Here is a 25,288-nt window from a genome sequence, read left to right as displayed (position 1 = left end):
TTCACATTATCAGAGAACAAACTCCCAGATCTTTAACTGTGAAGAATAAAATTGTAGTTCCTAAAATTTTATCTTAAATCACCTTAGGTGGAGCATAAAATAACGTATAGTGAAATAAGACTACAGGAGACATCATTTTTCTTTTTTCTTATTCAATATATTGTATATTTTTTCTTCAACATGTCTTGTTGTTTTCTATGGGAAAAAAGTTCTTAATAAACAACTTTTCTCTCTGAACTTTATTTTGTTACTAAAAACATAGATAACCTCAAATGACATCTTTTGCTACATCTAGATTTTTCTGGAAATTATATTTTTAATGAAATGTCAACATTTAAACTTATTCTACTAAACTAAATTATTATTTATACATAATGCCAATTGTGTATAAAGTTAAAAAATCAGATAATTTTCCACTTTGTTTAAATGTTGAGAAATTATAAATTTGACTTTCTTGACGACGTTAACTGCTGGTTTTGGCATTAGTACACCAATATGTCTTTTGAGCGCATCTGTGTACTGTGGGGTACGGAGCCTGGTAGACACCGCAGCAGTGTTGCTGTGTGGCATTACTATGGAAATTGCCAAGTTGGGCCGCTAGGATTTTAGCATTTAAAAACCCCTGGAATAAGCTGCTATAATGAAGCAAGCCCCTTTTTTTGTCCACACCTTCAGTCTTTCTCAATGAAGATTTAATAAACATACTTTATTTGAATCTCTTCCTCAGCTTAAAGGTAAATAACAGTAGTCCCCCCTGATCCAGAGTGATATATCCTAAGATCCCCAGAGAATGCCTGAAACCATAGATAGCACCTAAATATAATGTTTTTTTCTATACACACACAGTTGTGTTAAAGTTTCATTTATAAATTAAGCACAGTAAAAGGTTAACCAGAGTCAATATAAAATAGATCATTATAACAATATACTGTATTAAAAGTTATGTGAATGTGGACTCTGTCTCTCTTAAAATAATTTACTGTACTGCACGTCCCAGGAGGGATGACCTGGGACGACTCGAGTTTTCTTCACACTACTCAGAACAGACGCAATTTAAAACTTATGAATTGTTTATTTCTGGAACTTTCTATTTTATGTTTTCGGTAGCTGACCTCAGGTACTGAAACCAGGATACGGGGGCAGTACTGTACAAATTGATATAATTTTAGTATGGTGAGTGACCAAGTAAATATATAGTTTTTATAAAACTTTCTTTTTTTAAAGACTATATCTTTATTGATGTCAGAGAGGAAGGGAAAGGGAGAGAGAGATAGACACATCAATGATGAGAGAGAATCATCAATTGGCTGCCTTCTGCATGCCCCCACTGGCGCTTAAGCCCATCACCCAGGCATGTGCTCTGACTGGAAATCGAACAGTGACCTCCTGGTTCATAGGTGACGTGCAATCACTGAGCCACACCAGCCAGGCCAAAACTATGTTTCTTAAAAAATGGAGGATTAACAGTAGTATCTTGAAAAAAAAAAAGTTGAAAGGATGTAATTATAGTCATTTAATTATGTAAATAATAATTTTACATAATTAGCTATCAAATTCATTTGGTCAGTTTTATAAAAATATGTGTATAAATAACCCATATAATTTTATCCTCTGTCTGTTAATTTTTTTTTCTTGAACATACATTTGATAATGTGAGAGGGCATTAACTGAGCCATAGAAAATATAGAATTTTAATAAAATAAATTGAAGTTAATATTGAAAAAAATACAGAATTTTAAATAGAAGTATTGTAGTAAGAGCTAATGTAAACACACTGTATATTATTCCCATACAATAAAGATGTTAATATGACTCAGCAGTCTAGAATCTTAATATCCCACTTACAGGTGGTCAAGTTACAATGCTCTTCTGAGGTCAATTATAATTTTCCTTACTTGGAGTCTCCAAGTTGAGGTAGAACTTTTAAAAATGACATGTGATGTTCCTATAAGTTTCTGCCAAATGACACTTTGTATTAGAAGTCTTTACACAGTCCCCTAACTCCGATTTTCAACCTTTTTCATCTCATGGCACATACAAACTATTAAAATGCTGTGGCACACCAAAAAATATACTTTTTTGCTGATCTGACAATAAAAGTAGGCATAATTTTGATTCATTTACACCGGACAATGTTGGCTGTTGTCATTCTTTTATTTGACACTCTAAGGCAGGGGTGGGGAAAGGCCAGCCAGTGAGCCGTAGAAGACCCACAAATTCATCTGGTCTGGCCCTGCCAGGCATTAGGGGTGAGTTAATTAAATGTTTGACCAAATATAGCAGCCTAATTTTTAAGTTGATAATTTTGTAAGGTCGGAGAATGATGTTATAAATATCCAAGTGGCCCTCGGCAGAGAAAAGGTTCCCCACCCCTGCTCTCAGGGGAAAGAGGTCAGAGCCCCTGACTAGTCAGGCATTGAATGTTTTTAAATGTTCTTGTGGCACACTGACTGAAAACCGCTGCTCTAACTCATCCTTTTCTATAGGTATTCCTGTGCCTTTGGTGTTAGGAGGTCTGTAAGAATGAGTTTCCATGGCCAGACATAGTTGAGAAATTATCATCCTCCTCAGGGAACTTGAGAAATCCCAAGGTACATACAATCCTGTTAATTTTATTTGACCTAGTTTATTCCAGATTCTTTGGACACAGAACCCTTTTCCTAGCAAAATAATTTTCCAGCCAATCCAACTTCATTGTGAGACAACTCCTTTGCATTTTAATTAAATAGATAATCTTTTAAAAACATTAGACAATAGAGAATATTTCACTGGGGTTTTTACACTGAAATGCAATTCACTCAGTTCACTCAATGTTTTAAGATAATTGATGTAAACCAACATCCATCACTAAAGTAATAATTAAATAGTTTTATGATAAACATGACTGGAATATTAATATGTCATATTAATATAATAATTTGTACTGGTTAATTCATGCTCGATTTTCTTATGATATAAATTATTGAATAATGTACACTCTTAATTCTAAGTGCTTTTATTTATACAGTACACATGTTTCCATGTCATTTGAGAATTTTTTAAATAAACATTCAAATAGCTTGCTGTAAATTTTAGTATCATACAAAATCTGTTACATATATATATTATGAGATGCTTAGATTCAAATAACAGTGCAGTAATTCACCTATGCCTAAAAAACTGACAAATAATTAAATGTCAGGAATTCCACTTCTATTTTCGGTGCCAGTTTACACATTTTAAGTTACATAAAAGGGAAATCAATACTATTAGAGTGTTAATTTGGTCCACTTTAAATGTAATCGTAAGGACTGTGCTCATTTGATCTATTTAAGCATGCATTCAGAAACAAAAAGTCATACAAATATCAAGTGATATGTTTATTTCCAGAAAAGACATTTACCCTGGAGGAGAGTAGAATTTATGAATGTAGTTTAAAGTCTGTGCAATTAAAAAAGTAACAAAAACATCAATTTGTGATTATTTCTTTAAATAAAATATACAAATCAAGTTCACTTGTAATCTTTGGGCATTACTAAACTGAACAAACAAAATAGATACTGTTTGTCAGAAATGTGCTTTTCTATCTCTTTTTATGTTTGACAACTTCATGGAAGATATGTATTCTATATGTAGCAGTTTTCTGGGAAATTAATAGCAATAAATCTGTGGAAAATCTGGTAAATTAAATCTATTAAGTAAAAACTTTACAATGCAACCATGGGTGTTTTATTACCTTAAAATTTGTATTAAAAGATCACAAATTCTTTTGGTCTTAATGCAGTCATGTACGCAGTAAATTAAGCACTTTGAAATAAATGTATAATGTTAAGGTATCTAAGAGTATGTCTTGACTTCATAATAATATTAGGTGATGCAAAAACATTTTGAACTTTATAGTGATGAATGCAAAAAGGATCTTAAATGAATATTTTTCAGATATTTGTGGTCTAGAATAAGGTCATGATGTCACATATGTACATATATTAAAATCATTTTGTAATTTAGAATACTGAGCACAAAATTTCCAGCAAAACACCAGAAAACATATGAAAAATTTCTGCCTGACTCTCAGCTCATTATAGAATACTGGGAAATCTTGTGCTTTTAATTATTTCTTGCCATCTTTTTCTACTTATTTTAAAAAACATATTTTACTGGCATATAAAAGAAGAGCCTTATGTTACTTAACATTCCTTTTACCCAAGTTGCTTGGTAATGTGCAGCTTTGTATATTTGCGAGCATTCAAAACTCAGATGTGCTTCTATATATCTGAATAGATAGTAAGTAGACATTGGCAGCACTTCTACATAACTATGATGTGCGTAGAGTTAGGAAAGGAGGGGGGGTCCTTGCCTATGTGCTACTTACTGTTTTAAGGTGCACCCCTTTTGCAATATCAGAGATGGCGACAATTTGCAAAGTTTACAGGGAATGAGAAGAATTGGGTTTAGGTCATCATGTAACAGCTTGCCAGGAATGAGTCCCTTCTGATGACATTGTTGGGGAGGGGAAGGGAGTGTTCAACTTTTTCTATTAAGCATAATAATATACATATGCACTTTACAGATGCATGCATACAGCCATTTGCATTTTAGATGACCATATTTAATCACATTTTATCGTCCTATGATTACTGAAATCTCAACGGATAACCTGAACAGTGCTAGTATGATTGTCCTAGAAACATACTAACTAAAGATCCATATTCTTTTGAAAATTATAGGCCATTTAAAAATGATTTTAGATTAATTGAACTTTTGGATGCATATTTCATTCCCAATGCTATCTAAATGTAGGACTCCCCAATTTGTTCTTATAACAAAAGACTTTAAGTTTTTAAACATTAAGCTTTTTCATACTTTGAATCTTATTTTATAATCACCTCACTTATCAATACAGCTTTCTTCTAAACTGTATTTGGTTTATTTTTTCACTTATCAAATAGGGAAATGTTCTCTTGGATTTTTAAACCTTAAAAATAAATGGTAGCGATTCTAAACCACTAAACAGACTAAACAATCCTTAGCTTAGAAAATTTCCACATCATGACCAACAAATTTTATTTAAAAGTTTTACTTGAAGATAGTTGGATGTTTTTCTTAAATAACAGATTAATGATTCTGGATGGGGGAGAGGAGAATTAAGAATGTATGAAACTTAAGCAAATGAAAATAATATTATCTGGATATTTTCTTCTTAATGCAAAAAAATGAATCAAACATACATTATAATAATTTTGTTTCACATGTAAGTTAATTTCTTTAGCCATCATAAATTTTAAGTAATCAAGTATTTTAGTAAATAACTATGTTATTCTTGATAACAGTAATAAAAATAAAATGTTTTTGTTTCTTTAATTTTGATTTAATGCTTTTTACCACTCAATCCAACTTACTAGTGTCCTAGTGGAACTCAATAAAACTGTAGATGCACTGTTGCAATTATGTGATATGAAATACATCAGCACCACCATGCCCATACCTAGTACTGTGCCTAGTGAAATGTTGGAAATAGTTGGCTTCTCTAATAAAAGTATCCTAACTAGCTATTGAGATTTACTTTATTTTTCCCCAAAATAATTTGTTTTTACAAATTCTTGAATTTTCATGTATAAATAGATGAGAAATTATATGCTTCATTCTTAAATTATGTATATATGCTATATTTTCAATACAACTTGTACACTTTTAGTTACCAAAAGTTTGCAATCATTTTTACACAAAATTTACATTTTTCATATTTACAGATATTTGTAGAAGGTTATTGCAAAACTAGTTGTGCAAGTAGATTACATTGTCAATACCACATACCAATCTTTGAAGAAAATATTTGCTAAAAAATAAATATTTCTGCACAGAGTATTTGAAAAGCATCATGATTTCATGCTACATTATGTGCATAAAGACTAGGAAATAGTATGTGTTTTGGTAGATTGTTTCATTATGTTTAAAGCATTCCAAGGAACTTACTACTGAACCAATGCAAGTGAGCTTCTTTATACCAGGTAACTGATATTTTCAAGAGATCATACATTATTTTTTGAAATCTATTCTTTAACTGGCAAACATTCTGTTACACATTTTCTATCAAAATTATAGAATGAAGATTTCAGCTAAAAAGAGGTAATATACCTTTAATTAAAACCAGTAGGTGCCTAGAAGATAAAAACCAGGAATCCCTCAATATTTTTATCTTACTTAATATTTGAAAAAAGGGTATCTTGTCATTGTAAAGCTTTTGTAATAATGGGGACATTTTGATGAAGCTGTGGAGGAGTTCATTACAAGATTACTGATCCTTGAATTTTACTCCTAAATAAAATAAGGATGATGGAATGGTGTGGAGTTTTCTTGTACAGTCAAACAATGTAACGTCAACATGAAAAAATATATAGTTTAAATGCTAACAGTTGTGATTATTTTCAGCTTAAACAAAACAGGAAGTACAAAGAATATAGGTTAAATATATAGCACTTTAAAATCATAGGTGTACCAAGTAATTTTGTATTGCTTGAAATATAAATTATAACTAATGGAAATCACAGATGTCATGACTATAACACAGGAATTTAAGTTTTGACATTACTAGTAGCTTTTTAAGAATAACCATGTTAATATTGCCACTTAATGTAAATAACAATATTTTATTGGGATCATATCTATAATAATTCTTGTTATTCCCATTTAAAAGTTTGATTATGATTGTAGAACAATTAAATCGGTCAGTTGATTGTATTCATTCTTAACATCTGCGTTCTTAACACTGTATTTATGTAGATGTTTTATTCGTCTATTCATAGTAATAACTTGTTAGTTTTATTTTTTATTTATTTATTTTAGTAAGAGTGCAGAGAGAGGAAGGGGGAGAGCGAGAGAGAGAAGCATCGATGTGAGAAAGGAACATCCATCTATTGCCTCCCACACATGCCTGGACCTGGGATCGAACCCACAATATGGGGATGTGGCCTGACCGGGAATTGAACCCATCACCTTTTGGTGCACAGGACAATGCTCCAAATAAGCCACACTGACAAGGCTAATTTGTTAGTTTTAAATAACTTCCTGTTAATAACCTTTTCCAACCCCCCACTTAATGGTTTATGTAAGTAAGTTTTGTGATCATTTCATGCTGCCAGTTATTAATAATTCATGTCTTCCTGTGAATTTTCTATGTTGCATATTCTTAAAACAAAGTGAATTTGTACCATAAAAGCAAGAATCTATTATAAGTTGGGCACTGATCAATCACAATGCCTAATACTTTATAAAGCATTTTAAAAAATCATCCTTTTAGTTTTGAAATATTAATATTACTTCATTATAAGTTAAATAGAAACACATACAGACAAACAGCTTTGAATGAGAATACTTGAGAAGTGAGGGGGAGAGCTACTGCCTACCTAGAAAACAATTGCAATACAAATAAATGTAAAATTTTATGAATGTTGGACAAGGAAATATTTGACAAATATTGGGATGTTGTAGCAGAGGAAATGTCCCTAACACTGGCATTCTCCTGCTCTGAGCAAATGGATCTTTGCGAGTTGTGTGAGAATCTTTTCATAGATTTTTAAAAATTTTGTTCAGTTAATATTGGTTAACATCTTCCATGGATTTTTGTCATAGGGTGTAAATGCGATCAGTGTTGAGTAGGGGAAAGCAATGGAAGGCTTTCAGAAGACCTGCATGGTTCTACTGCACTTCCACCATAATAACACCATCTCCTTGACCGTGGACAAGTCACATGATGAACTCCCAGTTTTATAGTGCTTTATGGTTTACCAAGCACTTTCACATAATATATATGGTGTCCCCAAAAATATATACACAACTTTAATAATTATTCCAATGTTCTTTTCAGACTTAACCCTTTGGGATGAATAATTTTTCAAGGTGGGTATATATTTTTTGGGGACACCTAATACCTCTCTTGAAGATATTTAGGACATTACCTCCATTTTTATAGTTTTGGATACTGGGGCCCATTGAGAATTTATCTTGAGAGTAGGTGGAGAAGGTCACATTTGAATTCAGATTTGTTATATTGAATCTTGCCATTTGCATCATTTCACACTAGAGCCTGTCTAAAGCTGTATAATACAGCTGTGTAGTGAGGGAGCAGGCCTAGTCGCCTGAAAAAAACAACAAAAAAAACAACCATTGTAACTTGAAAATTCTATTTTATGAAAAAAAATAGAAAGTGTATTTTCTTTCAAAATTGTGCTTTGAAAATGTCTTTTCAAACATCCATTTAGGAACTATATCCCATGAATGTAAAGAGGTGCTTCCACAGGGAGGGGCAGCCTTACAGAATCCATTCTGGTAGCAATGAATTTGACAGATGGCTTTTGTATCCTGGGCCTTTACTACCAATTCAGCGTAGATGCATTTGTAACCATGAGAATCATACTCTATTATTGTAAATAATAAGTATTACTTTAAAGTTCTAAGCCTAATTAGTACAAAATACAATTAAGAGAGAGATGAAACAATAAGTACATTTGTGTTTTTTCTGAATCAAAAACTTCAGTCTTGGTAACAGCTGTTTAGTTGGAGCCAGCATATTGTACAAAAGCTAAATTAAAAATTATTTGTTTTTCTGACCGAAACGTCATGTTCCTGGATGAGAACCAAAGAATCTAACATTTTTGAGCACCTACTATGTGCCGTAAACTTTACTATAGGGTATCTCATTTCCTCCACAAGCTTCTCCAAGGCAGGTCCCATGATCTTATTTTTAAAGATTTAGAGAAAAGACTTGGGGACATTGATTAACTTGCTAAGGGTCACACAGCTATGAATGAAAGAACTCACACTGACCCCCCAGACGGTCTGACTGCAGAGGCCATGCTCTCATTGTTCATTCTTAAAGTTTTCATGTGCATCCGGATTTTATGGGGAAGGCCTTCTTAAAAAGATTGCTGGGTCCCACCACCTGAGTGTCTAATTTAGTAGGTTTGGGTGGGGCCCAAGAATGTGTATGTCTCTAAATTCCCAGGTTGTTGGTGCGAGTGCTGCTAATTTGAGGACCACACTTAATGTTATCTCATCTTGTCTTCCTGGTGACTCTTTGAACTCACCTGATAGACACATTGGTTTTACCACAAAAATGTAATTAGAAATCTAATAACATTTGAATTATTTAGTAATTTATAAATGTTTTTATTTGAAATAAGAAGCCTGATTAAATATAGCTATCTAGTTTTGGTTTTAACCACAGATAAACAATTTAAAGACTACACTGTATTATAAAGTAGTCAATGTTATAATTCATGTTTAGCAAGCAGATCTACTGCATTCCATTTCCTAACCATGGAAAGTGTTCAGGAGAAAAGATACTGTCAACAATTATTTTAGATATGCTGACGCGGTGATACATTTTCTTAGACAATATATGATGGGGTTTTAAAATAACATTTGGATAGAACTTTTTTCTTTTAGGCATTTTGGAACCATTGCTAGAGATTAAATTCCAAAAGGACCTTGTAAGCAACTGTTATACATGCATATTAAACTAGACACCACATGCCCCTCTGCCCTGACTTGGTTTCTGTATCCCCTGATTTGGAGAATTGGAAAGGTCAGCTGTGATGACCAACCATTATAATGGACTTAAGAAACTATGTCCCAAATGTGCCTCTACCTTCCTATGCTTGTTGAATGAGTGATTATTAATTTTAAAACCCTGCAAGAATATTGCTTCCGCATTTTTCACTCTGGGTTTTCTTGTTAACTAATTAGAGCATGGGACTCCCCTGCAGGGTAAAATTGTAAGTCTAAGTTTTAACACTCTGCCCAGCAATTAATAACAGTAGGAAACATCTAACCCAAATAATGTTTAGATTTTAGATGGCATTTTATTTAGGCCTGGGGACCAGGTAGCAATATTTTTAGGTGGGAAGCAAAAGGTGTTGGGTGAGCGCTTTTAGTTACCAAAAGGGAGAGCAGTTGCTGTACTGCCCTTAGCATTGGTTGCAGCAGTTAAACCCTGCTTTCAGTAGGGTCCCAAGACGGAGGGGTCAGACTGTTTTTGCTACATCCCATGAGGAAAGTTGACAGTGATTTTAGGCATTAGGTCTTCGGCTGGGACAAAGGGATGAATTTTGTAAATTAAGATAATTGCATTGGTCATCTATAAGGCATTTTAACCATTGAGTCGTCTGACATTTATGACTGAGTAATGGCATCTTTATGTTGCTCGGGCTCTTCTTAAGCTAAGGCCTTGTGGGAAGGGATCTTCCTAATCCTAATTCTCTGACTTAGATTTTAATATCAAGCAATTGATTTATATAAAGGCTGACGAAAAAAGGTTTGTGTCATGCTACTGTTTTAAAAAGTTGAATGCTTGCATGCTGTCCCCCATCTTCCCATTCCTTCATTCTCAGTTTTTATAGAGAAGGATAGTGACTTTATGTGGAAGGGATTTTATGCATGTCATACCAAATGTTGCCACTGAAGCATTCAAGAATCAAACAATCAGATCTAAATTCCTCACCCGCCAAATTCTCTTTCCCTACAAATGAACAGTCTCTGGTGAATTTATTCTGAATTTCCCTGGAGCTTAAACTGGCAATCCTTATGAAATTTGTTGCAGCTGCAAAAATGGCCTAAATATGGAAATAAAATCCCTAAATCATCCTCTGAATCAGAGTTAGCCTTTTCTCTCTCTCCCCTGGCACCCACAAATGTTTGTTGAATGAGGAAATAAAAGCATCAGTTAGTCCCTAAATTTCTATTTGCAAAACACCAAATGGTTTGGGAAGCTGGCTAAAATTATTATACTTCTACTGAATTGACTGGTCATGTTGCCATCCGTACTTGGTTAAAAATGTTTTGGTGTTTCAAAAATTAAGGAGAGATTAACATGCTCATGCCTATAGATTGTCTCCCACACATATGAGCAATTTATGTGACCATTTAAAAATATATAGGGAACCATTTAAGGTTACTTTAATCATATTTTAAATAGTTCAATAGTGTTTGTTAATGTAAATAAATTGCTTGTATTTGACACTAATATATTAGCATAAATTGGTAATGGTAAATAAATAGGTAAAGTTAAATATTTCTATCCCCTAGGATAGAAATATAGTATATATTTAATAATGTGCACAGGTATAATATTTCTTTAAAACTATATGAGTATAAGAATTAGTGAAGGACTAAGAAAATTTCAACAAATTTCAAATTTTTATCCAGAAGGAATGACTATAATGCTTGAGCTCATAATATGTTTAAAATTGTACTCAAATGAATTGAAAAATAAAACATCTTAACTAGAACTTGACTAATCAGAATTCTAAATTAATTTGCACATTTTTCTGTACCTTGATTTTAAAAGCGGTTTAGGCCTCCCTCCCCCAAAGAAAATCTAACAGTTAAAAATATTAAAACATTGCATTATGAATATATTTTAATATTGTGATGGAATATTAAATGGAATATATTCATATGTTCCAATATTCTAGGGTCGATGTATATTCATTTAATCTTTGATTAGCAAATGTGTGTGAATGACCCAATAAAACTGAAATGTTACGGTTGGTGGGTGTGCACTTCCTTCATAGGCAAGTAAATGCACATCGTTTTTTTCCACAGCTGGGGTTAGAAAGCCATAGAATAACTGATACTCAATGAAAGCTAGTTTTGCTATGCAAACCCATTCAAATTGCATATTTAAAAAAAAATAAAACTATGTACCATCACTCTTATGATCAAATTCAAGATTGACCTAAAATATATATTAGGAGAAAGCTGTGGATATCAGTTTTTATCAGTCACTCATTAGTAGTTCTCCCTTCCCACCCCCCACCCCCCAAAATAGAAAAATTAGAGAAACCTGCTTCTAATCAAGGAAATGTGCCAGTGGAAAGTATTTTAGGTAGTTTGTAAATGCAGTTAGTGACGGAATTTCAAACAAAAAGGCCTTTTTTATGTCCTCATTAATGCTTGCCTATATTCATGTATTTGGAGATGGCTACGTATATATACGTATATAGAGATTTATAACTCTAAACTGCATTTTCTTCTGTCAGTGTGGGGTGGAATGAATGTAATTAACTATGAATATCAGTTCTCGAAAGTGACTAAGCTCCCTTTTTCCTCCTTGAACTTCCTCGAGTTGAGGATCATCTGAGTTGCATCCGTGAACAAATTTTATCCCTTGGTTTCTAATTGAAGGCATTTTCATAACAAAGTACTGATTTAGTAAAAGCAGGAAACAGGAGTCTCCATGCAAGAGAAATTGGAGTTTCCTAACATGCACATGATTTAAAAAAAAAAAAATAAGGTGCCTTGAGATGCTGGCAGTTTAACATTTAGAACAAAAGAATTCATATGTACATTTACATCCTAACCGCTCAGTTTTACCACACAAGCTTCAGTTTAGGAAAATATACAGTACTTTTGCATATAATGGTACCTTTGAGCCCCTGAGTCAAGTAGAGAGGATTTAAATACAAAAAGGAAAACAGCCATTAAAAGCACTTACATTGTATGTGGAATAAATAGTACAAAATGATTATTTCCCCGGAAGACCAGGATCAGAAACATGCCTATGAAGACCCAAGATGCCTGCAGTGCTCGGGGAGGTATCTGTTAAAGAAGGATGCCTAATTGGATGAAGGTAAGTTTTTCTTTGCCGCGATTGAAGCTCTAAAGAGAGCTCGCTGTCTTGTTTTAAACGTGAAGGCAAGTTGTCTTCCGAAGCTGTGTTCAGATGCACACCACTTGAGAGCGATTCTTTGGATTTAAGTTTAGATTTGTCAAGGTCTAGAAATTCAGGACACTGACAGAAAGAAAAGAAAAGATGTTTTTATAATTTATTTGGACAGATTCCTAAAATTACACTCATGAAATCTAAATATGTTTTCTTTCCTCCCAAATCTGTATTTGATTAGTAATATTAGCCAACCTTTCCCTCCCAAAGATGGGTCAAGACATTGCAGATTAGGTGTTAGGTTAGGTCAGTGGTCGGCAAGCTCATTAGTCAACAGAGCCAGATATCACAGTACAACGACTGAAATTTCTTTCGAGAGCCAAATTTTTTAAACTTAAACTATATTGGTAGGTACATTGTTATTAACTTAATTAGGGTACTCCTAAGCTGGCCTTTGCTAAAAACGTTCTCGATCTGACCGAGGTACATTCGCTGAGGTCGACCCCTTCCAACTCTCCCATTCACTCTCATCTTGCATACTAGGTTAACTTACCTTTGAAATAAAACATGACCATCCTCAGGAGAGCACATAATCTTGTTAACTATCCTGTGCTCCAATCCCGGCCTTGCTTTCTCCCACCTCTATGGAATATTCCTACCTTCCTCCTTAATTTTAAATGCATAAATGAAGCTGCAAAACTGTTATTCCCTGGAGCATTTGAGATCTTGCTCCTTGACATAAGTTGCCAGTTTGGCTCAAATAAACTCTTCTAAAATTTCTCTATAGGTTTGGATGTTTCTTATGTCATTATTTCATTTCCCAGAATATTTTGCACTAAATCCCCAAACTTTAAAGACGGTTTTCCACAATTGTTCTGTAAATCCTTATTTAAATCATTATTCTTAGGTGCAATTTGGCCATAGTGATTAAGTAATTAAGAATGATTTCCAAAATAGAATTCCAAGGGAATTGACCTTCAAAGTAACATAATTCAAAGGGGTTAATTTGGAGGGCTTCAGAGGCAAGATGAGGGACTGCTCCTCTTCCCATTCTCCAGGGGGAAAAAAAGTTTAGAGATCTTTGGGAATGGTAGGGTACAGATATCTAAGATTACTAATTTGTCTGCTCTTGAACCTCAGGTCTTCTGTGTCCAGCTGCTATTTTTCCTCCACTTGAGACCCTGCCCAAGAATTCATCTGGTCACTCGAGTAAACTGCATACTTGTCTCTGAAGAGCTTTTTGGACCAGGGCTACTCCTTGTTTTCCAAGCTCTGCCACATACACACTTAAGTAGATTGACTCTTGAGAAAAGCTTTTTCTTTAAAAAAAAAAAAAAGTATTGTTTAAGATTATTCTTCTAGGTCCATTCTTCTCAAACTTTAAATGTGTAAAATGTGTATTACAGGGTCCATTCCCAGAACTGAGTAGAGTGAGAATCTGTATGTTCCACAGCAGCCCAGGTGATTTTGATTCAGGTGGTCCCTAGAACACACTTTCAGACACTCTTGGTTGTACCCTACCTACACTCACTTGTGAGGAAGGACTGAAACTTTGATCCGTCTTGATGGATGCTCTCGGATGACTGGTTCTCATCAGGTGGATGGTGGGTCTCTGATACTCCGCCGCAGCAGTTACCATACTGTAGGCTGGGGGGACCGCAGTGGTTTGTTTCTGCAGCAACTGTAAGATGGTCTGGATGTCTGCAGTCATTTGGGATTCAAGTCTGCAGGACAGACAGAAATGGGAAGACAGTCCTGAAATAGTTCATTTCTCAAAGAATTTGAGAAAATTTCAGCACCACTACTGTGTATTGGTTTAATATGATTTTAAATTCATTTGTTAATGACGTAAGTGAATTTGATCCACCTGTTTATGACAAAGACAAAGTTGTAGAAATGAGTTGTTTTGACATGAGAATGAAGTTGTGTGAGAAAGACGCCATCTCCTTTGTTGTCATTAATAACATGTGGAGAAGCGATGATGGCAAGGGGATATTTAAACTATAAATACTGAGAGTGTGTGGGGACAACCCCAGAGTTTTGGTCAGGGCAAGTTGACACCTTGCTGGCCTAAATAGCTCTCGAAGATCTTGAGGCATTTGCTCCTGCTGTGGCCAGAGAGATGCTGGTCAGCATGAAGCTCAAGAGTGCAGCAGCCTCAGGAAGTGAAGGCACTCCTTGTGGGTGGTGGTGCAAAGCCAGCAGAGGCCCTAACCCCTGGAGCAGCTCTGAATGTCCATCAACACTGGTACCTCTGTTCTCTAGCAATGTTCTCTAGCAACAGGGGCCTCTTATTTTTGTGCTGGCAGCTGGATGTCAGCTCTTGCTTGGCCAAGTGCCTCTCCCAAGTGCCTGCTCGTATAAAAGGTTCCTCATCTTTTTACCTGGGCAATTCCTCCTCCTTTTACCTGGGACAATAATGTAATTAATCTATCATTGCTGTGGAACATGTTATTTCTTTATTTGGCTTATTAAGAGATAGTATCCTGTATGCTATTCCCTTGTGAAATTATAATTCCAAGGCAAACCTCTATTAAATAAATTGATGGCAAAGACAAAATCAGTCTCTGAGCATAAGTTTGCCACCCAAACAAAACAACCACCAACAAACAGAATTATGGCCCTGCTTTAAACAAGAAGAACAGGAGAGGGAGCATGGAGATTCTCTCCTGGCTGTTGCTAACTTTCTATGTCTCACTAATGGTTCTGATAAAGACCATTGCTTTCCTGCTTATTTAATAGTACCTTATCAGGAAAACAGCTGAATTGAATAGACTATATTTTTACAATGTACTTTGTATTACATTTTTACAATTAAGCTTTATTGTGTTCAAAATTTAAAACACACTGAGAATCTATTTTACATCAATAATTGTCTTTTCTGTTTAATCAAGCTTTGCTCAGTTTCTTGTGAAAGTCTATCTACTCTATAAAAAAGAGATTTGGGGAGCACATTTCAGTTTTTTTTTTATTTTTAAAAATATTTTTTAAATTGATATTTAGAGAGAGAAGAAGGGAGAGGGAGAGAGAGAAAAAAAAAAATCTATGTGAGAGCATAATATCCCAATCAGCTGCCTCTTGCATGCCCCCTAATGAAGATCAAGTCTACAACCCAGGTATGTGCCCTGACTGAGAATGGACCTGGCAACCTTTTGGTGCATGGGATGACGCCCAACCAACTGAGTCACACTGGCCAGGGCGTGGTTAGCACATTTCTTTCATAGTTACAATTGGATAATTTCTTATTTGTTTCAAATTTATATTACCTTTATTTTACTTTGCCTATCTCCTATCCACATCAAGGCTTGTATATTATTCATTATAGTCTTTCTGTAATGTGAAGTACTGTTAAATGTTAAATTCCTTTCCAGTCTAAGTTCAGGGCGTTTGACATTTATGAAGCAAATCAATGTAAAAGTTTACTTGCCTCTATGATCCACCTGGCTTGCAAAATACTAATCTTATCATTTTTTACCCAAAGCTCAAAGTAGCCAACTGGCTTGTTAATTTTATTCTCATTTTAAATTAAAATTCAAGGGAAAATACAATAGGGCTGATTCTCCTCCTTTGCATTTGTTAACACCTTTTCAAAAAAGGAATTATGTGGCATAAGAACAGAAAATTTGGACCATATGCCTCTTTAGACAACTCAATTCTCTTAACTCTTTACTGACTTGTCTATAAATGAAAAATGCAAAGGAAAGCTAAATCTTACAAAAATATTAAAATCATAAAACTAATTTTGCTCAATTATATACATTCTATATTTATTGAAGAGAACTTAGCCTTTGATTTGAAAGAGAACAGAATAAACCTGGAAAACATGAGAAAATATTGTTTTTTTTTAACTCAATATTAATTGATACTGCAAATCTTCCTTCTGAAAAAACATTGTTCTATACCAAATATAGAAAAAAATAGCTTATTGTCTTCTAAACCAATAGCTATAAATTATACATGATTCTGTCTTGTAAATGACAAAAGCTCACATTAAAAAAAGAAAAATTGAGCCATCCACTAGTTTATTTATCTACTTGTTACCTTCAGGATTGATCTAATTTTTTTATGGTGTCAACTAAATTGGGTAGACTAGCTATTTATTGTTGTACACCATTTCATTTTCATTCCTCGAGGTCCAGCTCAAATTTAATCTGCAACCAAAAATCTTCCCTTATCTGAATCACTCAGAATTAATTTATCTCTCCTCTGAGCCTCCAAAGAAAATTCTGCATTCAGTCTTCATTGTAAATATTTCTGTACAAATTTGTCCCATCACTAAAAGTATTTAATATTTAGCAAGGGGCTTACAAATGTTTATTACATTGAATTTAAAAGGATTTGGAGATGGAGCATGTAATACAAACTTCATCAATAAAGGAGGATTCAAGCCCCAATAGACAGTCAAAAATTATGGTAATATATCTGAGTCATGTGAGACCTTTGTCAAACAGCTATGGTCTCAGAAACAAGATCTCTATACCATGGATGCTATCTATTTGAATAGATCCTTAGAGGAAAAACTCTATTGGAATGTGGACTTTTACTGATTGAAACATGCTGTCATGAACGGGACTCACTTCACCTTCAAATGTGCTTATCAAATAAGTTTTATTTATCCAGGCTTGCTTCAAGAGCCTTACCTCATTGTGTCTAACAATTCCGAGCTATTATGTCATGAACTTTGGCCATTTCCAATCAGTCCCTACCTTGAAAGGCCCAGCCAGACTCTAAAATCCTATCTATATCCTACTTCTAATCCCCTTCTGAGATATCACTTAGGCTCTGTCAAGGTTTGTTTCATTAACTGGTGATCATCTGATATTTCGGGTAATTCAATGCAATGATTAAATGTTGCCCCCCCGCCCCCCCCCCCCCCGGCCCCATTCATATGTTGAAGCTCCAACCCCCAGTGTGATGGTATTAAGATGTGGTGCCTTTGGAAGGCAATTAGGTCATAAGGGTAGAGCCCTCATGAATGGGATTAATGCTCTTTTAAAAGAGACCCGATGGCCGAAACCGGTTTGGCTCAGTGGATAGAGCGTCGGCCTGTGGACTGAAAGGTCCTAGGTTCGATTCTGGTCAAGGGCATGTACCTGGGTTGCAGGCACATCCCCAGTAGGAGATGTGCAGGAGGTGGCTGATCGATGTTTCTAACTCTCTATCTCTCTCCCTTCCTCTCTGTAAAAAATCAATAAAATATATTAAAAAAAAAAAAGAGAGACTCGAAAGAGCTCCTTTCCTTTTTCTAACTGTGAGGACACAGTGAGAAGACAATCACCTGTGAACCAGGAACCTAGCCCTCACCAGATACAGAATCTTCTGGCAACTTGATCTTGGACTTCCCAGCCTCCAGAATTGTGAGAAATAAACATTTGTTGTATATACGCCACCACTCAATGGCATTTTTGTTATAGCAGCCTGGAAAGACTAAGACATTCAGTGAAGGGGAGCATTAGTGAAGAATTTCCTTACTATGCATGGATTAAGTTTTCATGTCTTATGTCTAGGGTCTACTGGCTTCATTAGAAAAGGCTCTTCTACTGAGACGAAATAATCTGTTTCACTCAGGAGGAATAACAACCATTTTTGAAAGTCCAACTTGGCCTTTGAAACAGAAAAGGACAATCCAGTTTTAAAACTTTTTTGATCAGTGAAGGGTACCAGAATATGCCACCCCAAAATATGCCACTTTGGCATATTGATTATTTTGAGCTGTAGGTACTTGAAAAACAGCAAGTGCAGGGAGAGGCTTTCTCTGAACTCCCATTATCTGCCTTAAGGCAGATTCCCCCAAATGACTGAACTTGTCTTGAATCCCCTCCCTGGGAATTTTAGCTATCAGAGAAGATTGACTCTTGTCACAGGAGAGGAGACTAGAAGCTCCACACCCAGGCAAATTTTGTCACAAGCTAGAGATACCTCCCATCTCTTTTCCTATGGGTCTGTTCATCTTTCCTAAAAAGCATTCACTCTTCTCTAAGAGGCCTACATCCCCCTTCCCCTTGCTCTGTTAAAATGGTATTTAATCTTAAATTCTAAGCCACCTTGGAAGTTACTCATTTTTCCTGGATATTTCCCAAATATGCATGGGGTATACTTGTTACTAAGCATATGTTTGTTTCTCCCTTGTTAACTTGACTTTTATTACCAGGGGTCTCAGCCAAGAACTCAGAGGGCAGAGGGAAATTATTTTTCTTTCCCTACATCAGCAAAGCTGTACTGCTGTGTAAAATGCATGTTTTCATTCACTTACTCACAGACTCACAATGTATCAGGCACTGTGCTAGGGAGGAAGGAGTAGAAAGGACATGATGATGAAAGGAAATAACTCTGATCTGGGGTGCCTACTGGAGCTGACTACCTAGGATGGAAAAATGAAGGAAGCGCATAAAAAGCCATAACTCTTCTGTGGTCGGCAAACTGCGGCTCGCGAGCCACATGCGGCTCTTTGGCCCCTTGAGTGTGGCACTTCCTAAGCCTTAGGAGTACCCTAATTAAGTTATTAACAATGTACCTACCTATATAGTTTAAGTTTAAAAAATTTGGCTCTCAAAAGAAATTTCAATCGTTGTACTGTTGATATTTGGCTCTGTTGACTAATGAGTTTGCTGACCACTGATCTAGACGAGTCTCAACTGGGCTGACTGGGCACTTCAAGTCTCTGCCACGTATCTGTTCCATGCCAGTAGGCTACCTCAGGAATGTCCTCATGGAGATGACAGAAACACAAGAAAGAGCAAGGCCTCTCGAGTTGTAGACTTAGAAGCATCATACTTGCACTTCTGCTTCATTCTATTACCCAAAGCCAGGCACATGGTCAAGTCCAGAGACAGAGGCAGAGGACCCTTCAAAGTTAAATGCCCAAGGGGGTGGATGCAGAGAGGGTAAAAGATCATTCAACCCATCATCAAGACCTATCAATTCTACCTTAGAAATACTTTCCACACCTGTCCAATCCTCCTTCTATCTTATTGCTACCACCACTTCCGTTCACCATGATCTCTCTTACCTATCACCACCTGACTGCTCTGTCCAAATCTTTCTTGTCCATTCCTTCTCAGGCCATTCTCAATGCAGCAAGGAGAATAAACTTAAAAAGAAAACCTGCTCTGACCACTCATTTAATTAAGTCTGCCAAATGGTTTCCTATTGTTCTCAGGATAAAGGTAAAAATCCTGAGTAAGGCCTGAATTGTTTTCAATTTTCAACTGAGTGGTTATTTTAAAGCAAATAGGTGAACCTGGTGAAAGGGAGAAAGAGAGTGAAGAGGAAGTGTGGGAAAGAGAGGCTTTGTAATGACTTCCATGTGAGGACAGCCTGGGACCCCTGTCTCCACCCTCCGCCAACCTCATCTCCTTCCATCCTTTCTTTCACTTTATGGTTGGAACACATCGCAATTCCCCAACTTGTACACTATTTTAAGTCTCTGGGGTGTTACTTGGACTGCTCTGTGTCCAAGAAGAATTCTTTATCCCTCCTTTTGGTACCGCTTGAAAACCCTCTGCCTTATGCCCTAAAAAAAAAGAGAGGAAAAGAGCATAGGTTGGTTTGGCTCAGTGGATAGAGTGTTGGCCTGCGGACTGAAGGGTCCCAGGTTCGGTTCCAGAGAGAGAGAGAGAGAGAGAGAGAGAGAGGAGGCAACAGATAAATTGCTCTGGGCCTTCTGCAAGGGGTAGAATTATTTACTAAATCTTTACTCTCTAGGGCCTCCCCACTCAAAGTGTGGCCAAAGCTGGGAGCTAGTTAAAATGTGAATCTCCAGAACTACTGACTTAGAATCTGTATTTTAACAGGATTCCCAGGTGTTTTACATGCACATTCAATTTGAGAAGCAGTGCTTTAGGATCAAGTGTTAATGATTTCCCTATCATCTGAAGGCATAATATATAAGTATATAAGAACATTTCTTATATGAACCTTTACCGCAAATATAGTTTAATTGGCCATTAAAGCAGAAAAGCAGCAGCAGCAAGGACAATTGAAGATAGAACATTTAAGTTTGCTTTCATTGCATTATGTACTTAATATGTGCATTTGGATGAGACAAATGGGGGTAGAAATTCACGGTTCTACGTTTGAACAGAATGATGAAGCTAAGTGGGATACACCCAACTCTAGAAAGTACCCCAGGATTCTCACCTCACAAAGTTAAAGACCAAATTGGGTTGCCCTCTGCAAAATTGTTTTTGCCTTCTAGAGTAAAGTGGAGGAGGAAAGAGGTTGTTGGAGACGGCAGTACAGTAAAAATGTAATATTTTGGATTTTATGTTTTAGGTTTCAAAGGGGCTGAGTTAGGCAATGAAGTATTTGTGAAAATATTCAGAAATAGAAAGAAGTTAGTCAAAGGAAAAGAAATATGTCTAAGGACATACAGGTGCTGGGAATATGTCAAAACAGATTTAATTGTTCTTTGGCTGTGGAAAAGTTTCTAATAATAACAATAATAGTAGTGATAATAATAATAATAATTCTAGTAATTATTCTAGAAAATAAAAATTATTATTACTAATGGCAGTTGCAAACCAAATGGATCCTAGCTATATTACCCTTAAAATTTTATACTTTCAGCCCTGAGATATATTAAAAACAAATGTTTTCAATAATTTTTGACAATGCTAACTGCAACGATTGGTACACATGATAAGGCAACAAAGGTAACCTATCAACTTTAGATCTGAAGAAAGGTCAAATCAAGAAACACAATTATATGTAAAGTAGGAGAATAAACTAGACAACCATCAATAATAGAACTGAACATTATTGTTAATCAAATTTTGCCTAAGAGCAAGTACTGCACCTTTTATGTTGTATAACAAATATAGTTTGCACATGTACTGTCTCTGTCTTTACAATGGCATTGCAGATAGAGTCAAAGAAAGAAACTGAAGAGATTTACATGACTTGCCCCAGTCACCCTGTAAGCAGTTAAGTAGAAGAGTTATTACTTTAGGATAACTTAATTACAAGTACTTTGCAAATATTGTGCTAAAGAACTCACTGCTAGCTCTGTCATTCATTCTTTCATTCACTCACTTTTTTATTTGCTAAACAAATTGAATATATACTTGTCTTGGCAGTAAAGAAATGGGCAGTTTTTTTCTCTCAGTCACAAGAATAGAAGTTCAAGTTCAGGCCACACACATTAATTCTGTATTATACGGTATATAGTCTTATATATTTTATAGATAAAATATCAAAGTGGCTTGGCATATATAGCAGGGAGAGAAAAAACACAAATGTATTAAGTACCTAAATATGCTTCTCTATCCAATAATAATTAATATGATAAGTTCTTATACTTTAATTAGGAATTACTGACTCTAAGTAAATGATAATCTGTTTTAATTTTCTCAGGTATGTTTCAATTTACAAAACTTTAATTTGACACTTGGGAATGATATACGGACCTCAGCACCAGGCAATTTTAAAATCAATTCAATTTTATGGTGATGTATATGTGTGTGCACACACAATTTAATGTATTTACTATATTGTTTGAAGCTATTTGATTCTCTCATAAAAATTTTAAAAAGCAATAGAAGCAGTAAAAAGAATGGATAAAACACATAAGAAATACTAATCAGATAGTAAGTAAGCAAGTAACATATATAGCAGAGGCAAAACTTAGAGGATGTTTTAAGTATAGTTAATGTATAAGTAAGTAGCAATTAGACATGGGCAGAATTCATAAATGTATTAAATACAGACAGAAGGCAAGTAACCTGTGAGACATGCCAAAAATAGAACAGAAATATGATGTAGCAAATCAGAGAGTAGCTGATACATAGGAAAAAGATGGAAAGAACAAATTATTTTCATGTCACCTCTGGGCAGACACTTCCACTCCCAAATTTGATCACCCATTGGTGATGCAAAGTATAGGTTCATTCTGGCTTCACATATGCTTTGGCTACAAAAGGGCTATAAGCAGTTTGCTGTTCAGCAGGCTAATTACATGTAAGACACTTGGCCTTATATCCCTGTGGTAGAGCAAGCGTGTGCCATGGGCACAGGGGATTTTTTTTTTTTTTTTTTTTTTTTTTTTTTTTTTTTGTCTGTGGAACCCTTTGTGCAAACTTCAACTGTGGGCCTAGTAACCACACCATCAGCAGAGAAGGCTGATGCAACAGATGGGAACATTGGGTAAATCAGGATCCAGGTACTGTGCTTGTACTTCATAGAAATATGTTAATTACTGCATCTAGCTCTTCTCATCTCTCATTGTGTTTTAGTAAATCCTGTTGTTATGGACAGTTCGACAGCGATGAGCAGAGCGAGGAGGATGGGCCAGGTGCAGAAACTCACCAGGGCAGAAAGCCCCGGATGCCTAGCAGGGAGCAAAACTGGAAAACAAGAACCTCGGCCCCAGAATAACCTTTCCTCCCCAGCGTATTGCTGGTCATGCAGTTTGGACCCCCTGACTTTTCAGATACCTAGCTTATCAGGAGGTTTAGAGTCCAGCCTGTTATCTTCCTCCCTTCAGATCATATCTAGGCCTTGGCTGTAGTTCAGCTCCAGCCCCAGAAAAGCAGCAAAACCAGACAAGTGATGCAGGGGCTACCTCAGGACCAGCTACACTGACTAATGACCCCCTGCCTTGGCACCGACCAATCAGTGGAGAGCCTGAAAGAGCACACCTGGAAAGCTGATGAATATTTTACCGAGCCCCGCCCCTGAGGCCTCCCTTAAGATTTCCACCTGCAAAAGAGAGATACATATGCTCAGGACGAAGGGCCTGGGGCTTGCTCTCCCCTAGGGGAGCATGCCTATGCCATCCTTCCCCCTTTTTTCCTCTGAGGCAGGGATGGGGAAACTTTTTTCTGCTAAGGGCCATTTTGATATTTATAACATCAATCCTAGGGCCTAGGCCAGCCGTGGGCAAACTACGGCCCGTGGGCTGGATCCGGCCCATTAGGCCTGCGTGGCAGCCTGGCAGACTCAGAGACCTAAAATAACCACCAAGGATGGTCTGAAATTAAACTTTAACTAAAAGCAGTTATGGTGGGCAGTTATGTCCTAGGCCAGTATCTTCACTGACAAGATCAACTTTGATCCTTACTGAGCCCATTTGCCTTTTTGCCTCTAAGATAACATACCCTTGAAATGTCTGGGTAACTTGTAACTTCCCTTTTTCTGGAGCCCCTGGGGCACAACCAAATGTTCTGGGCGCCAGGGCAGATACCACAAATTCCTTCATTATCATGGTAATTGATCCTGCACCCACCTAAGTATGTGTCCATCATTTTACTTTTTATCCTATCCTAGAGGTCCCCCCCTCCCCCCGCCCCGCGCTTCGCTTAATCCCACCTCCTTAAATCTGTCACCAATGAATTTCATGTAACCCACCTATATCCCTCCTTTGATTGCAATGTATAAATACAATTGTAACCCCGCCATTCATCGGAGCACTATCTCAATTCGTTGAGGTTCTGCTTCCCGGCATATGTCGACAGTTTGGCTCAAATAAACTCACAAAAATTCTTTACAGGTTTCAATGTTTTTTTTTTATGTTAACACTGCTAACACTGTGTTTGACTCATGAAGTTTTCCATTTGTGACCCCTAGAATACCTTGCCTGGTGATGTACCTGGGGTCTACTTTTAAATCAGTATAAAGCCCCACATGAACTACAACTATAGTAGCTATATCATACTCATTCATTCATTTTTTTTTCTGAGTCTTATTGACCAGTTTAGTTTTAAAAAATCACTTTAGATTTGTGTTAAAGAGTTCCATCCTTCTCAAAACCTAAGTTAAATCCTCATTTTAAAAAAGTATAGATCAAAGATTGAAGAAAAAAATGGAGAGGATATGGGCTTCAACTCTGTGAGACTTTCAATTCAATCACATTTTTAACAAGTTGACTAAATAACTGTTTAAAGAATTTTGTTGATGCTTTTTAAAAAATGTCATAACACATAACTAAATTACCAGAAACAACCAAAAAGTATAAAAGAAGGCTTAAAAGAGGAAGGGTATTTGTCAATAAGCTAGCTAAATATAAAACATTTCCTTAGGCAGTTGGCATGGGTGATATACTAGTTTTATGGCAAGTAACGAAACAGTAGGATTTATGCTGCCCAAAGTTTGGAGTGTTCTAAATAAATGCTCTTTGCAACACAGATGAATAATTCTGTCAACTTCTAGTCTTATTTTAAATCAGTAAGTGTAGAAGAAAAATATGAGATTGTGGCACAAGGAATTTGCTACTTACAAGGAGTAAAGCTAGACCCAACTAAGGGCTTGGTTTATATCCCCTTTGTCCTGACATTGCTTATACCTGTTGAGTTGTTCTTGAAGCAAATCCAACCTTTGTTCCACTTCCCCACAAGTGAGGTCACTTTCGGTTTCAGAGATCCCCCAGGCAGTTTGCTGAGGTGCTGAGTGACTCGACTCATCGGCCTGAGTCCGGGCATTTTCTTGCTCCCAGCTTCTTGTGTCAGAGATATCTGTGGGAAATAGCAAGAGGGATGTCAACTTCTTTGTGTGCCCATGTGCACTGGTGATACAGACACCCACAATACAAGCAAGAAGGGATCTTAAAGTTTAGCCCAAAGACAGAGACCCAGAGTGACTCAGGGACCTCTCTAGGGACCACGACCAATTGCTAGCTCACCCAGAGCCTGCTTGCCACCCCTCTCAACCATT

At 36.1% G+C, this 25,288-nt stretch overlaps 1 protein-coding gene across 3 annotated transcripts in view; it reads right to left on the bottom strand.

Moving 5' to 3' along the window:
• Window positions 1-11,157: 11,157 nt before the first annotated feature.
• Window positions 11,158-25,288, bottom strand: part of KCNH7 (potassium voltage-gated channel subfamily H member 7) — a 405,370-nt gene continuing 391,239 nt past the window's right edge. For all 3 annotated transcript variants that reach the window (XM_081095167.1, XM_081095168.1, XM_081095169.1), the window contains 3 exons: window positions 24,921-25,089; window positions 14,172-14,364; window positions 11,158-12,769 (listed from right to left, as the gene is read on the bottom strand). In XM_081095167.1, coding sequence (XP_080951293.1) covers window positions 12,503-12,769; window positions 14,172-14,364; window positions 24,921-25,089 — 629 coding nt within the window. In that variant the 3' untranslated portion in view covers window positions 11,158-12,502. The remainder of the gene's footprint in view (window positions 12,770-14,171; window positions 14,365-24,920; window positions 25,090-25,288) is intronic.

This window comes from Myotis nattereri (assembly GCF_964212035.1).
Source record: "Myotis nattereri genome assembly, chromosome: 7".
NCBI lineage: Eukaryota > Metazoa > Chordata > Mammalia > Chiroptera > Vespertilionidae > Myotis > Myotis nattereri.
The sequence above is the reverse complement of the archived record's forward strand: the minus strand, read 5'-3'. Positions and strand labels throughout refer to the sequence as shown.